Source organism: Pan paniscus, chromosome 1, assembly GCF_029289425.2.
Source record: "Pan paniscus chromosome 1, NHGRI_mPanPan1-v2.0_pri, whole genome shotgun sequence".
In the NCBI taxonomy this organism is placed as follows: domain Eukaryota; kingdom Metazoa; phylum Chordata; class Mammalia; order Primates; family Hominidae; genus Pan; species Pan paniscus.
Window position 1 is genome coordinate 181095420 of NC_073249.2, and position 12941 is coordinate 181108360.

The 12941-nt window shown below is 43.6% G+C and overlaps 1 protein-coding gene across 13 annotated transcripts in view; it reads left to right on the plus strand.

The window, feature by feature from the left end:
- Positions 1-12941, plus strand: part of IPP (intracisternal A particle-promoted polypeptide) — a 61272-nt gene that overhangs the window by 38805 nt on the left and 9526 nt on the right. The window contains exon 9 of one of the 13 annotated variants that reach the window (XM_055093590.2): positions 4785-4906. The exons of the other annotated variants lie outside the window; for them this stretch is intronic. Coding sequence (XP_054949565.1) covers positions 4785-4898 — 114 coding nt within the window. The 3' untranslated portion in view covers positions 4899-4906. The remainder of the gene's footprint in view (positions 1-4784; positions 4907-12941) is intronic. 13 annotated transcript variants of the gene reach the window in all.

The window sequence follows — 12941 nt, forward strand, 5'->3', positions numbered from 1 at the left end:
CCCGAGTAGCTGGGATTACAGGCACACGCCACCATGCCTGGTTGATTTTTGTATTTTTTTAGTAGAGTCAGGGTTTCACCATGCTGGCCAGACTGGTCTCGAACTCCTGACCTCAAGCAATCCACCCGACTCAGCCTCCCAAAGTGCTGGGATTACAGGTGTAAGCCACCACTCCTGGCCTCAAGTTGGTTTTTTAGTGTCATTCAGATCTTCCCTTGTCTGTCCTACTTGCACAATTGTTCTGTCAGTTTTTAAAAAAGGAGTGTTAGAATGTCCATCTATAATTATGGATTTGTCTGTTTCTCCTTTCATTTCTGTCAGGTTTAGCTTCACATATTTTGAAGATCCATTATTAGATGCATACCCATTAAGTTTATTATGTCTTCTTAATGAATGGATTCTTTGATTTTTATCTCTGGTAATATTCTTTATACTGAAGTCTACTTTTTTTTTTTTTTTGGTGACAGAGTCTTACTCTGACGCCTAAGCTAGAGTACAGTGGCATGATCACAGCTCACTGCAACCTCTGTCTCCTGGGTTCAAGCGATTCTTGTGCCTCAACCACCCACGTAGCTGGGATTACAGGCATGTGCCACCACACCCAGCTACTTTTTGTATTTTTAGTAGAGATGGGGTTTTGCCGTGTTGGCCAGACTAGTCTCAAACTCCTGACCTCAAGTGATCTGCCCACCTTGGCCTCCCAAAGTGCTAGGATTACAGTTGTGAGCCATTGCACCCAGCCTCTAAGCTTTCTTTTCATTAGTGTTTTCATGGTATATTTTATCTTTTTCTTTCCTTCTACTTCTGTGTCTTTACAAACTGCACTTCTAGACAGCACATAGTTGTGGTCTGGTTTTTTTTGTTTTTTGTTTTGAGACGGAGTTTTCACTCTGTTGCCAGGCTGAAGTGCAATGGCGTGATCTTGGCTCACTACAACCTCCGCCTCCCAGGTTCAAGCAATTCCCTGCCTCAGCCTCCCGAGTAGCTGGGACTACAAGCGCCCGCCACCATGCCTGGCTAATTTTTTTTTTCTTTTCTATTTTAGTAGAGATGGGGTTTCACCATGTTGGCTGGGATGGTCTCCATCTCCTGACCTCGGGATCCACCCACCTCGGCCTCCCAAAGTGCTAGGATTATAGGCGTGAGCCACTGCACCCAGCCAGTTGTGGTCTGTTTTTTGTTTGTTTGTTTGTTTTGAGACGGAGTCTCGCTCTGTCACCCAGGCTAGAGTGCAGTGGTACAATCTCAGCTCACTGCAACCTCTGCCTCCTGGGTTCAAGTGATTCTCCTGCCTCAGCCTCCCGAGTAGCAGGGACTACAGGTGTGCACCACCATGCCTGGCTAATTTTTGTATTTTTAGTAGAGACAGGGTTTCACCATGTTGGCTAGGCTGGTCTTGAACTCCTGACCTCAGGTGATCCACCCGCCTCTGTCTCCCAGAGTGCTGGATTACAGGCGTGAGCCGCTGTGCTTGGCAAAAGTGTATTTTTGTAAGTTCCTTACTTTCAAGTGATACAGTATGATATTGCGGATTTGATACACCAAAAATACATAATGTAAACCTGTGATATTATGAAGTACACAGCCTTCAACCCATTTCCTGGCATACAACTCCTAACATCCTGAGAATATCCAAAGTGATGCCCTTTTCTAATGTTGACTGATGGATGGAAGCCCATAGTTAGCTTCAGAATTAGGGCTGCTCACCAGAAAGACCAAGGCATGATTACAGAATTAGAACTTTCAGTCCCATCCCCTGACTTCCGGGGAGGGGAGAGGAGCTGAAGGTTAAGTGGATGCCCAATGATTTAATCAATCATGCCTATGTAATAAAATCTCCAGAAAAACCAGCCCTGAAGTGGTGGCTCACACCTGTAATCCCAGCACTTTGGGAGGCTGAGGGAGATCAAGACCATCCTGGCCAACATGGTGAAACCCCGTCTCTACTAAAAATACAAAAATTAGCTGGGCATGGCGGTGTGTGCCTGTAGTCCCAGCTACTTGGGAGGCTGAGGCAGGAGAATTGCTTGAACCCGGGAGGTGGAGGTTGCAGTGAGCCTAGATCGCAACATTTCACTCCAGCCTGGTGACAGAGCAAGACTCCGTCTAAAAAACAAAAACAAAAACAAAACAAAAAAAACCAAAAGGACTGAGTTCGGAGAACTTCCTGATAATTGAACACCTGGCGGTTCTTAGAGGGTGGCATAAACAGAGAGGGCATAGAAGTACCATGCCATACCCCCATACCTCCCCATATGCATCTCTTCATCTGTATCATTTGAAATATCCCTTATAATAACCTGATAAACATAAGTAAGTGTTTCCCTGAGTTCTGTGAGCCACTCTAGCAAATTAACAGACTCCAAAGAGGGTGTTGTGAGAACCCCAACTTGGAGCCAGTTGGTCAGAAGTTCCAGAGGCTTGGACTTGGAATAGTGCCTGAAGGAGGGGGCAGTCTTGGGGACTGAGCCCTCAACCTGTGGGGTCTGAGGCTATCTCCAGGTAAACAGTATAAGAATTTAATTGAATTAGAGGACACGTAGCTGGTATCTGCTGCTTGATGTGTAGGGGAAAACCCACACACATTTAGTCACAGAAGTTTTCTGTGTTGATGATTGTTGTGATGTGAGATCAGAGTAGAAAACATGTTGAGTCTGTTTTTTCCACCCACAAAACTCTAAAGCAATCACCAAGAAAAAAGGTGAAGAAATATAGCTAACTAGACAATAAAAGAGATAAAATGGAATACTAAAAAAATCAACATAAAGACGAAAGGAGGAAAAAAGAATCAAAGAATGGATTTCATAAACAGAAAACAAATGGCAAGGCCAGGCATGGTGTCTCACACCTATAATCCCAGCACTTTGGGAGGCCAGGGTCGGGGGAATCACTCAAGGTCAGGAGTTCTAGACTGGCCTGACCAACATGGTGAAACCTCAGCTTTACAAAAAATACAAAAATTAGGAGGGATGGTGGCAGGCACCTGTAATCTCAGCTACTCAGGAGGCTGAGTCAGGAGAATCACTTGAACCTGGGAGGCAGAGGTTGCAGTGAGATGAGATCAAGCCACTGCACCGCCAGCCTGAGCAACAGACCAAGGCTGTCTCAAGAAAAAGAACAAGAACAAACAAACAGCAAAATAGGAGTCTACAAACTGACCATATTTGTAATTACATAGAATATAAATAGTATAAACTCTAAAAGCCATTTAAAGTCAGCGATTGTCAAACTGAATTAAAAAATAGACCACAGGGCCAGGCGAGGTGGCTCACGCCTGTAATCCCAGCACTTTGGGAGGCCGAGGCAGGCGGATCATGAGGTCAGGAGATCGAGACCACCCTGGCTAACACGGTGAAACCCTGTCTCTACTAAAAATACAAAAAATTAGCTGGGCATGGTGGCGGGTGCCTGTAGTCCCAGCTACACGGGAGGCTGAGGCAGGAGAATGGCCTGAACCCGGGAGGCAGAGCTTGCAGTGAGCTGAGATCGCACCACTGCACTCCGTCTCAAAACAAACAAACAAAAAAACAGACCACAACTGGCTGGGTGCGGTGGCTCACGCCTGTAATCCTTTTTTTTTTTTTTTTTTTTTAGATGGAGTCTTGCTCTCTTTTGCCAGGCTAGACTGCAGTAGCGTGATCTTGGCTCACTGCAACCTCCGCCTCCCGGGTTCAAGCAATTCTCCTGTTTTAGCCTCACGAGTAGCTGGGACAACAGGCGCATGCCACCATGCCCAGCTAATTTTTTTGTATTTTTAGTAGAGATGGGGTTCCATCATGATCTCCTGACCTTGTGATCTGCCCTCCTCAGCCTCTCAAAGTGCTGGGATTACAGGCGTGAGCCACCGCGCCCAGCTGAGAATGTCTTTTATAATTACCCATATGTTTACTATTTCTAGTTCTATTAACTCTTTTGTGTAGAATTGCATTTCTGTCTCACATCATGTTTTCTTAGCTCAAAGAGCTTCTCTCTTTTTTTTTTTTTTTTTAGACAGAGTCTTGCTCTCTTTCGCCAGGCTAGAGTGCAGTAGCGTGATCTCGGCTCACTGCAACCTCCGCCTCCCAGGTTCAAGCAATTCTCCTGTCTTAGCCTCCCGAGTAGCTGGGACAACAGGCGCATGCCACCATGCCCAGCTAATTTTTTTGTATTTTTAGTAGAGATGGGGTTCCATCATGATCTCCTGACCTCGTGATCTGCCCTCCTCAGCCTCCCAAAGTGTTGGGATTACAGGCGTGAACCACGTGCCCAGTTGAGAATGTCTTTTATAAATACCCATATGTTTACTATTTCTAGTTCTATTAACTCTTTTGTGTAGAATTGCATTTCTATCTCACATCATGTTTTCTTAGCTCAAAGAGCTTCTCTTTTTTTTTTTTTTTTTTTTTGAGACGGAGTCTTTCTCTGTCACCCAGGCTGGAGTGCAGTGGCATGATCTCGGCTCAGTGCAAGTTCTGCTTCCCGGGTTCACACCATTCTCCTGCCTCAGCCTCCTGAGTAGCTGGGACTACAGGCACATGCCGCCATGCCTGGCTAATTTTTTGTATTTTTAGTAGAGACGGGGTTTCACCGTGTTAGCCAGGATGGTCTCGAGCTCCTGACCTCGTGATCTGCCTGTCTTGGCCTCCCAAAGGGCTGGGATTACAAGTGTGAGCCACCGCACCCAGCCAAAGAGCTTCTCTTAATATTTCTTCCAGTGCAGGTCTGGTGGTGATGGTGATGAACTTCACTTAGCTTTCATTTTCTGAAACTGTCTTTTTTTTCTCCTTTTTTTTTTTTTTTTTGAGATGGAGTCTTGCTCTGTTGCCCAGGCTGGAGTGCAGCGGCACGAGCTCGGATCACTACAACCTCTGCCTCTCGGGTTCAAGCAGTTCTCCTGCCTCAGCCTCCCAAGTAGCTGAGATTACAGGTACCCACCACCACGCCCAGCTAATTTTTGTATTGTTTTAGTAGAGACAGGGTTTTGCCATGTTGGCCAGGCTGGTCTCGAACTACTGGCTTCAGGTGATCTACCTGCCTTGGCCTCCCAAAGTGCTGGGATTACAGGCGTGAGCCACCGCGTTCAGACTCTCCTTCATTTTTGAAAGATAGTTTGCTGGGTATAGAATGTTAGGTTGCTTTTTTTTTTTGGAGGTGAGTTTCACTCTCATCACCCAGGCTGGAGTGCAGTGGTGCGATTTTGGCTCACTGCAGTGTCTGCCTCCCAGGTTCAAGTGATTCTCCTGCCTCAGCATCCTGAGTAGCTGGTATTACAGGTGTGTACCACCACACTTGGTTAATTTTTGTATTATTCCTAAAGACGGGGTTTCACCATGTTGGCCAGGCTGGTCTTGAACTCCTGGCTTCAGGTAATCCACCTGCCTCGGCCTCCCAAAGTGCTGGGATTACAGATGTGAGCCACCGCGCCTGGCCCTAGGTTGCTTTTTTTATCTTTAATCACCCTGGGCTGGGCGCGGTGGCTCACGCCTGTTACTCCAGTACTTTGGGAGGCCGAGGCGGGCAGATCACGAGGTCAGGAGATTGAGAGCATCCTGGCTAACACAGTGAAACCCTGTCTCTGCTAAAAGTACAAAAAATGAGCTGGGCGTGGTGGCTGGCATCTGTAGTCCTAGCCACTTGGGAGGCTGAGGCAGGAGAATGGCGTGAACCTGGGAGGTGGAGCTTGCAGTGAGCCGTGATCATGCCACTGCACTCCAGCCTGGGCGACAGAGTGAGACTCCATCTCAAAAAAAAAAAAAGTAAAAATAAAATAAAATAATCACCCTGAAGATGTTTTTTAATTTCCTCTTAGATTTTTTTCTGACAATTAGTCAGTAGTAATTTTTGTCTTTGTTCCTCCATATGTAACGTGTTTTTTCTTCCGCAGCTTTTAAGATTTTCTCTTCATCATGGGTCTTCAGTAATTTGATTATGATGTGCCTTGTTATTTTTGTTTAACCTTTTTGGAATTCATTGAACTTCTTGAATCTGTGGGATTATAGCTTTAATCAAGTTGGAATGTTTTCTGCCATATTTTTTCAAATATTCTCTTGTCTTTCTGGGATTCCAATTATATATATATATGTAAGACCACCCAATATTGTCCCACAGCCATTGAGGCTCTGCTAAGTTTTTCCCACTCTTTTTTCTCTCTATGCTTCAGTTTGTCTAGTTTGTTTTGCTCTGTCTTCAAGTTTATTAATCCTTTAGAGTATCCAAACTTCTAGTTCGCAGTGTCCAATCCCATCTATGGAATTTTTCATTTTAGATATTGTATTTTTTAGCTCTAGAAGATCTGTTTTCTTATGTCTTCTGTTTCTCTCCTCATCATGTTCATATTTTCCTTTAGCTCCCCAAACAATTAATAATATTAGTTTTAAAGTCATGTCTTTTTTTTTTTTTTTTTTTTGATATGGAGTCTTGCTCTGTCACCCAGGCTGGAGTGCAGTGGTGCGATCTTGGCTCATTGCAAGCTCCGCCTCCCAGGTTCACGCCATTCTCCTGCCTCAATCTCCCAAGTAGCTGGGACTACAGGCGCCCACCACCACGCCTGGCTAATTTTTTGTATTTTTAGTAGAGATGGGGTTTCACCGTGTTAGCCAGGATGGTCTCGATCTCCTGACCTCATGATCCACCCACCTCGGCCTCCGAAAGTGCTGGGATTACAGGCGTAAGCCACTGTGCCCAGCCTAAAGTCTTTTCTAATTTCATCATCTCTGTCATGTTTGGATATGTATCTGTTGACTTGTAAAATTTTAGAGACAAGGTTTTGCTGTGTTGCTCAGGGTGGCATCAAACTCCTAAGCTCAAGTGGTCTTTCTGCTTCAGCCTTCTGAGTAACTAGTACTACAGACATGTACTATGGTGCCTTGTTGACTTCTTAAATTCCTGGTTTGAGTAACATTTTTTCTGGCTTCTCCACATTTCTATTAACTTTTGATTAGATGGTAGACATTGTAAATATTATGCTGCTGAGTATTTGGATTTTGTTTTCTTCTTTTAAGTGTTGAATTTCGTTTTGTTAAATAATTCAATTATTTGCAAATCAGACTGATATTTTTGAGACTTAAAAAAATTATTTAGGCTGGGTGCAGTGGCTCACACCTGTAATCCCAGCACTTTGGGAGGCCAAGATGGGTGGATCACTGAGGTAAGGAGTTCGAGATCAGCCTGGCCAACATGGTGAAACCCTGTCTCTACTAATAAAATACAAAATTAGCTGGGCAGGTTGGTGCATGCCTGTAATCCCAGCTACTTGGGGGGCTGAGAGAGGAGAATCGTTTCAACCTGGAAGGCAGAGGTTGCAGTGAGCTGGGATCACGCAGTTGCACTCCAGCCTGGGCAACAAGAGTGAAACTCCGTCTTGGAAAAAAAAAATTATTAAAAAATTTTTTTCAGAGATGAGATCTTGCTGTATTGTCCAGGCTAGACGCAAACTCCCGGACTTAAGTAATCCTCCCAATTTAGCCTTCCAAGTAAGCTGGGACTACAGATACATGCCATGGTACCCAGCTTGAGACTTGTTTTAAGGCTTTGTAGGGAAGGTCTAGAGTAGCCCTTCCTTTAGATCTAGTTTATCCCTATTACTAAAGCATGACTCTTTTTGGGTCTCTGCTGATTGCCCCAGGTGTTCAACAAATTATCTTCACTTTGGTTGGTCAGAACTCAAATATCTCATAGCCTTGTGTGAGCTCTAGGAATTGCTCAGCTTACAACTCCTCCCATTAGTTGTCCTTTGCCTGTACCCATGGAATCTCACCTTAGCATGCATAGATTAGTAGTATTCAGTCAAAGACTGAAGGGGACCTCTATACTGTACCAAACTCTGATCTCTGTCTCCTGTATCAGCTGACTATCATGCACTGCTTGAGATCCCCTTCTGTGTAGCTGTTTTCAAAAAGCCCCTCCAGGCATAAAGTCTAGCTGGCTGTGTTTACTTTGTTTCATTTTCTCAGGGATTACAGTTTTACATTGCCTGTTATCTAATGTCTGAGAGGTTTTTTGTTTGTTTGTTTGTTTGTTGAGACGATGTCTCACTCTGTCTCCCAGGTTGGAGTGCAGTGGGGCAGTCTTGGCTCACTACAGCCTCCACTTCCTGGGTTCGAGCGATTCTTGTGCCTCAGCCTCCCAGGTAGCTGAGATTACAGGTGCGCACCACCACGCCCAGCTAATTTTTGTATTTTTAGTAGAGACAGGGTTTTGCCATGTTGGCCAGCTGGTCTCAAACTCCTGACCTCAAGTGATCTGCCCACCTCAGCCTCCCAAAGTGCTGGGATTACAGGCGTGAGCCATCACCGCACCTGGCCTAATGCCTAAAAGTTTTGTTTCATGTTTTATCTAGTTTTCTAGGTCTTTAGGGTCAGAGGGCAAGTTTGGTAACAATTGATCTATTATGTCTGGAAATGGAAATCTCTCCTGTGTCCTTTTGATACATTACTGTCATTCATTCAGCATTTCTTTATTTTCTGGCAGAAATATTTTCAGTTTATCTTATACTTTTTCTGCTTTAGCCCTGGAATCAGCCATTTCTTCAAGAAGCCTTATTTCCTTTTGGTGAAGGACAGTATTTAGAAACCAAGATGTACACACTTAGAGTACTAAATGCTACTTGGATGTTGCTGCTTCTAGCTGTAGCAGGGCAGGAGAGCCCCAAATTGGGCTTAGCCCAGGAATGTTCTTGGCCTTGCTCAGGATGGAATTTAAGAGCAAGCTGGTGGTAGAAGAAAACAACCTTATTGAGGTGGCAGTGTTACAGCTCTGTAACTACTTCTGCAGAGCGGGGCTACTCCATAGACAGTGTGTTGAGAGTAGCAGCTCAGAGGCAGTTCTGCAGTCATTTATACCTACTTTTAATTATGTGCAAATTAAGTGGTGGGTTATTCAGAATTTTCTAGAAAAAGGGTGGTACTTCTGGGTTGTTGCCATGGAAAGGACAGTAACTTCTGGGTGTTGCCACTGGCAATGGTAAACTGACAGGGCACTGGTGGGTGTGTCTTACAGAGAGTTGCTTTCGCCTCTTCCCTGTTTCAGCTAGTCTTCAATCTTGTCTGGAGTTGATTCACCACCTTCTACCTCATAGCCACCCTCAGTAAACAGAGCTAGGAAATGTATGTATGTAAACAGGTTTTCACACACATATTCATCTGTAAATATTTCTATATCTATTTGTGCAGTTATATTGTAAAACCATGAATTCATAATGATAGCTCCAATTCTAGTACACCAGGTTTTTTCAGGCCTTCTCCCTTTCCATGTTGTAAATACCTTTTCTGTCAGTTAAAGACTTTGCTTCCGCCGGGCGCGGTGTCTCACACCGGTAATCCCAGCACTTGGGGAGGCCGAGGCGGGTGGATTGCTAGGTCAGGAGTTCAAGACCAGCTTGGCCAACATGGTGAAACCCCGTCTCTACTAAAATTACAAAAGTTAGCTGGGCGTGGTGGCAGGCGCCTATAATCCCAGCTACTCTGGAGGCTGAGGCAGGAGAATCACTTGAACCCAGGAAGCCGAGGCTGCAGTGAGCCAAGATCACGCCACTGCACTCAGCCTGCGTGACAGAGCGAGGCTCTGTCTCAAAAAAAAAAAAAAGACTTTGCTTCCATTATCCTCAATATTTCATTCAATTTACTTATTTGCTAAATGAAGCCAATTTTCTTACCATACCAGCTGTCTTCTCCACCTAACATCTCCAGTGACCCATCCAGTCACTGCCTAGGTGAATTCCCCAGGGTTCCCTCATTCCCTCAGTTCCTGGGTTGACACAATTATGCTTATAGTAAGAGAAGAGAAGAGAAAGGTAGGAGACAGGAGGTTGCATCTTCACTGAGTCACTGTTCTGTCATGTATTTGTTCATTAGCTCATTTATTCATTCACAAATACAGACTTCTTAGTATGTAAGTATGGATCAGACACCATGCCAGGCAGAAACAAGAACAAACTCAACATATACAGCCACTGCTCTCAAGGAGGCTACATTGCAGTGAGGAATACGAGAAATAAATAGTCAGTTATGTTACAATGTGTTAAGTGCTGGGAAAGTGAAGTACAAAGTGTGTTATGCCCTAGACTTACAGGTTAGGCCAGCTTTTTCCGAATTAATTTCCATGGAATACTAATTTTTTGCACTGTTAATAGGAATTGAGTAACTTGAGTTTCCCTGGTCAACTATATTCAAGGAAATCTGGGTTAAACCAGGTTAAATTAGTTTCTTTACCACAGGACTTCTTTACACAATTTAGTACAATAATGTACTTTATGAATCTTTATGTCAAGTCTCTCAAATTCACTTGAACATAACCACCCTTGCTTTGTTCTGTGGATATTTGCAGAATATCTTGTGGAAGTGTTTCAGGGAACAAATTTTGAGAAATAAGGTTTAGTCTTATTTGAATTTTATGGTTTTTAATGTCACTTATGGTTAGTAAAACCTTCAGAACTTTTGGCCAGGTGCAGTGGCTCACACCTGTAATCCCAGCACTTTGGGAGGCTGAAGCTGGTGGATCACTTGAGGTCAGGAGTTCGAGACCGGCCTGGGCAACATGATGAAAGCCCGTCTTTACTGAAAATACAAAAATTAGCTGGGCATGCTGGTGGCCTATAATCCCAGCTACTTTGGGAGGCTGATTCAGAAGAATTGCTTGAACCTGAGAGGCAGAGGTTGCAATGAGTTGAGATTACCCAACTGTACTCCAGCCTGGGCGAGACTCCATCTCAAAAAAAAAAAAAAAAAAGTTAAGTTTTTTTTTCTACTTTTTTTTTTTTTTTTAAGTAGGAGGGTTTTAACAGCTTTATTGAAATATAATTCACTGACCAGACATTTTGGTTGTTTCTACTTTTTGGCTATTACAAATAATGCTACTATGAAGTTTTACATACAAGTTTTTGTGTAGACATGTGTTTTCATTTCTCTTGGGCATATACCTAGGAGTAGAGTTGCTGGGTCACATAGTAACTGTGTTTAACCTTTTTGTTTGTTTGTTTTTTGTTTCCTTTTTGAGATGGAGTTTCGCTGTTGTTGCCCAGGCTGGACTGCAATGGTGATCTTGGCTCTCTGCAACCTCCGCCTCCAGGGTTCAAATGATTATCCTGCCTCAGCCTCCCTAGTAGCTAGGATTACAGACGTGCGCCACCATGCCCGGCTAATTTTTTGTTTTTAGTAGAAACGGGGTTTCACCATGTTGACCAGGCTGATCTCGAACTCCTGATCTCAGGTGATCTTCGGGCTTCCCAAAGTGCCGGGATTACAGGTGTGAGCCACTGCACCCATCCGTGTTTAACCTTTTTAGGGAATCCCAGACTGTTTCCTAAAGTATCTACACCATTTTACATAACCACCATCAGTGTCTGAGGGTTCCAGTTTCTCCACATCTAATGCTTGTTATTATTTAGTTTTTCTTTTATAGCTGTTCTAGTAGGTATAAATGGGTATCTCATTGTGATTTTGATTTGCATTTCCCTGATAAGCATCTTTTCATTTGTTTTTTGGTCATCTGTTTATCTTCTTTGAAGAAACATCTATTCAATTTATCTGTTTTAAAATTGGATTGTCTTTTTATTATTGAGTTGTAAGAGTTCTGCTGGGCGCGGTGGCTCACGCCTATAATCCCAGCACTTTGGGAGGCTGAGGCAGGCAGATCACGAGGTCAGATCGAGACCATCCTGGCTAACATGGTGAAACCCCTTCTCTACTAAAAATACAAAAAGAATTAGCCAGTCGTGGTGGCGGGCGCCTGTAGTCCCAGCTACTCGGGAGGCTGACGCAGAATAGCATGAACCCAGGAGGCGGAGCTTGCAGTGAGCCGAGATCGCGCCACTGCACTCCAGCCTGGGCAACAGAGCGAGACTCCTTCTCAAAAAAAAAAAAAAAAAAAGTTCTTTTTATAATCTAGGTGCAAGTCCTTTGTCAAATATATAATTTACAATTTTTTTCTCCCATTATATGTGTTTTTTTTTTTTTTTTTTTTTTTTTTTTTTTTTTTTTTTTGAGAGGGAGTCTTGCTCTGTCGCCCAGGCTGGAGTGCAGTGGCTCGCTCTTGGCTCAGTGCAAGCTCCGCCCCCTGGGTTCACGCCATTCTCCTGCCTCAGCCTCCCGAGTAGCTGGGACTACAGGCGCCCGCCATCACACCCATTTTTTTTTTTTTTTTTTTTTTAGTAGAGACGGGGTTTCACCGTGTTAGTCAGGATGGTCTTGATCTCCTGACCTTGTTCCTCGTTCCACCTACCTCAGCCTCCCAAAGTGCTGGAATTACAGGCGTGAGCCACCACGCCTGGCCCCATTATGTGTGTTTTCTTCACTTTCTTGTTGGTATTCAAGCATAACGTTTAAATTTTGATGTCCAATTTGTTTTGTTCTTTTGTTATTTGTGCGTTTGTTATAACTAAGAAAGCATTGCTTAATCCAAGGTCATAAGGATTTACAACTATGCTTATTTCTAAAAGTTTTATAGTTTTAATTTTTGTATTTAGGTCTTTGATACATTTTGATTTAATTTTATATGTGATGTGAGGAAGAGACCCACCCTCATTCTTTTGTATTTGGGTATCCAGTTCTTCCAGCATCACTGATTAAAAACACTGTTCTTTCCCCCATTGAATTGTCTTGGCACCTTTGTTGAAAATCAGTTGACCATAAATGTGAGGGTTTATTTCTGAGCTTTCTATTCTGTTCATTTATCTGTATGTCTCTCTATCCTTTTGCCAGTACCAGACTCTCTTATTACAGCATTGTAGTAAGTTTTGAAATCAGAGAGTGTGAGTCCTTCAAGAAATTTGATCTTTTAAAAATTTGTTTGGCTCTCCTGGGTAACTTGAATTTCATACGCATTTCAGGATCAGCTTGTCAGTTCCTGCAGAGAAGCCAGTTGGGTTTTTGACAGAGATTCCATTGAATTTGAGATCCATTTGGAGAGTATCACCAACTTAACAGTATTAAGTCTTTTGATTCATCAGAGGATGTCTTTCCTTTTAG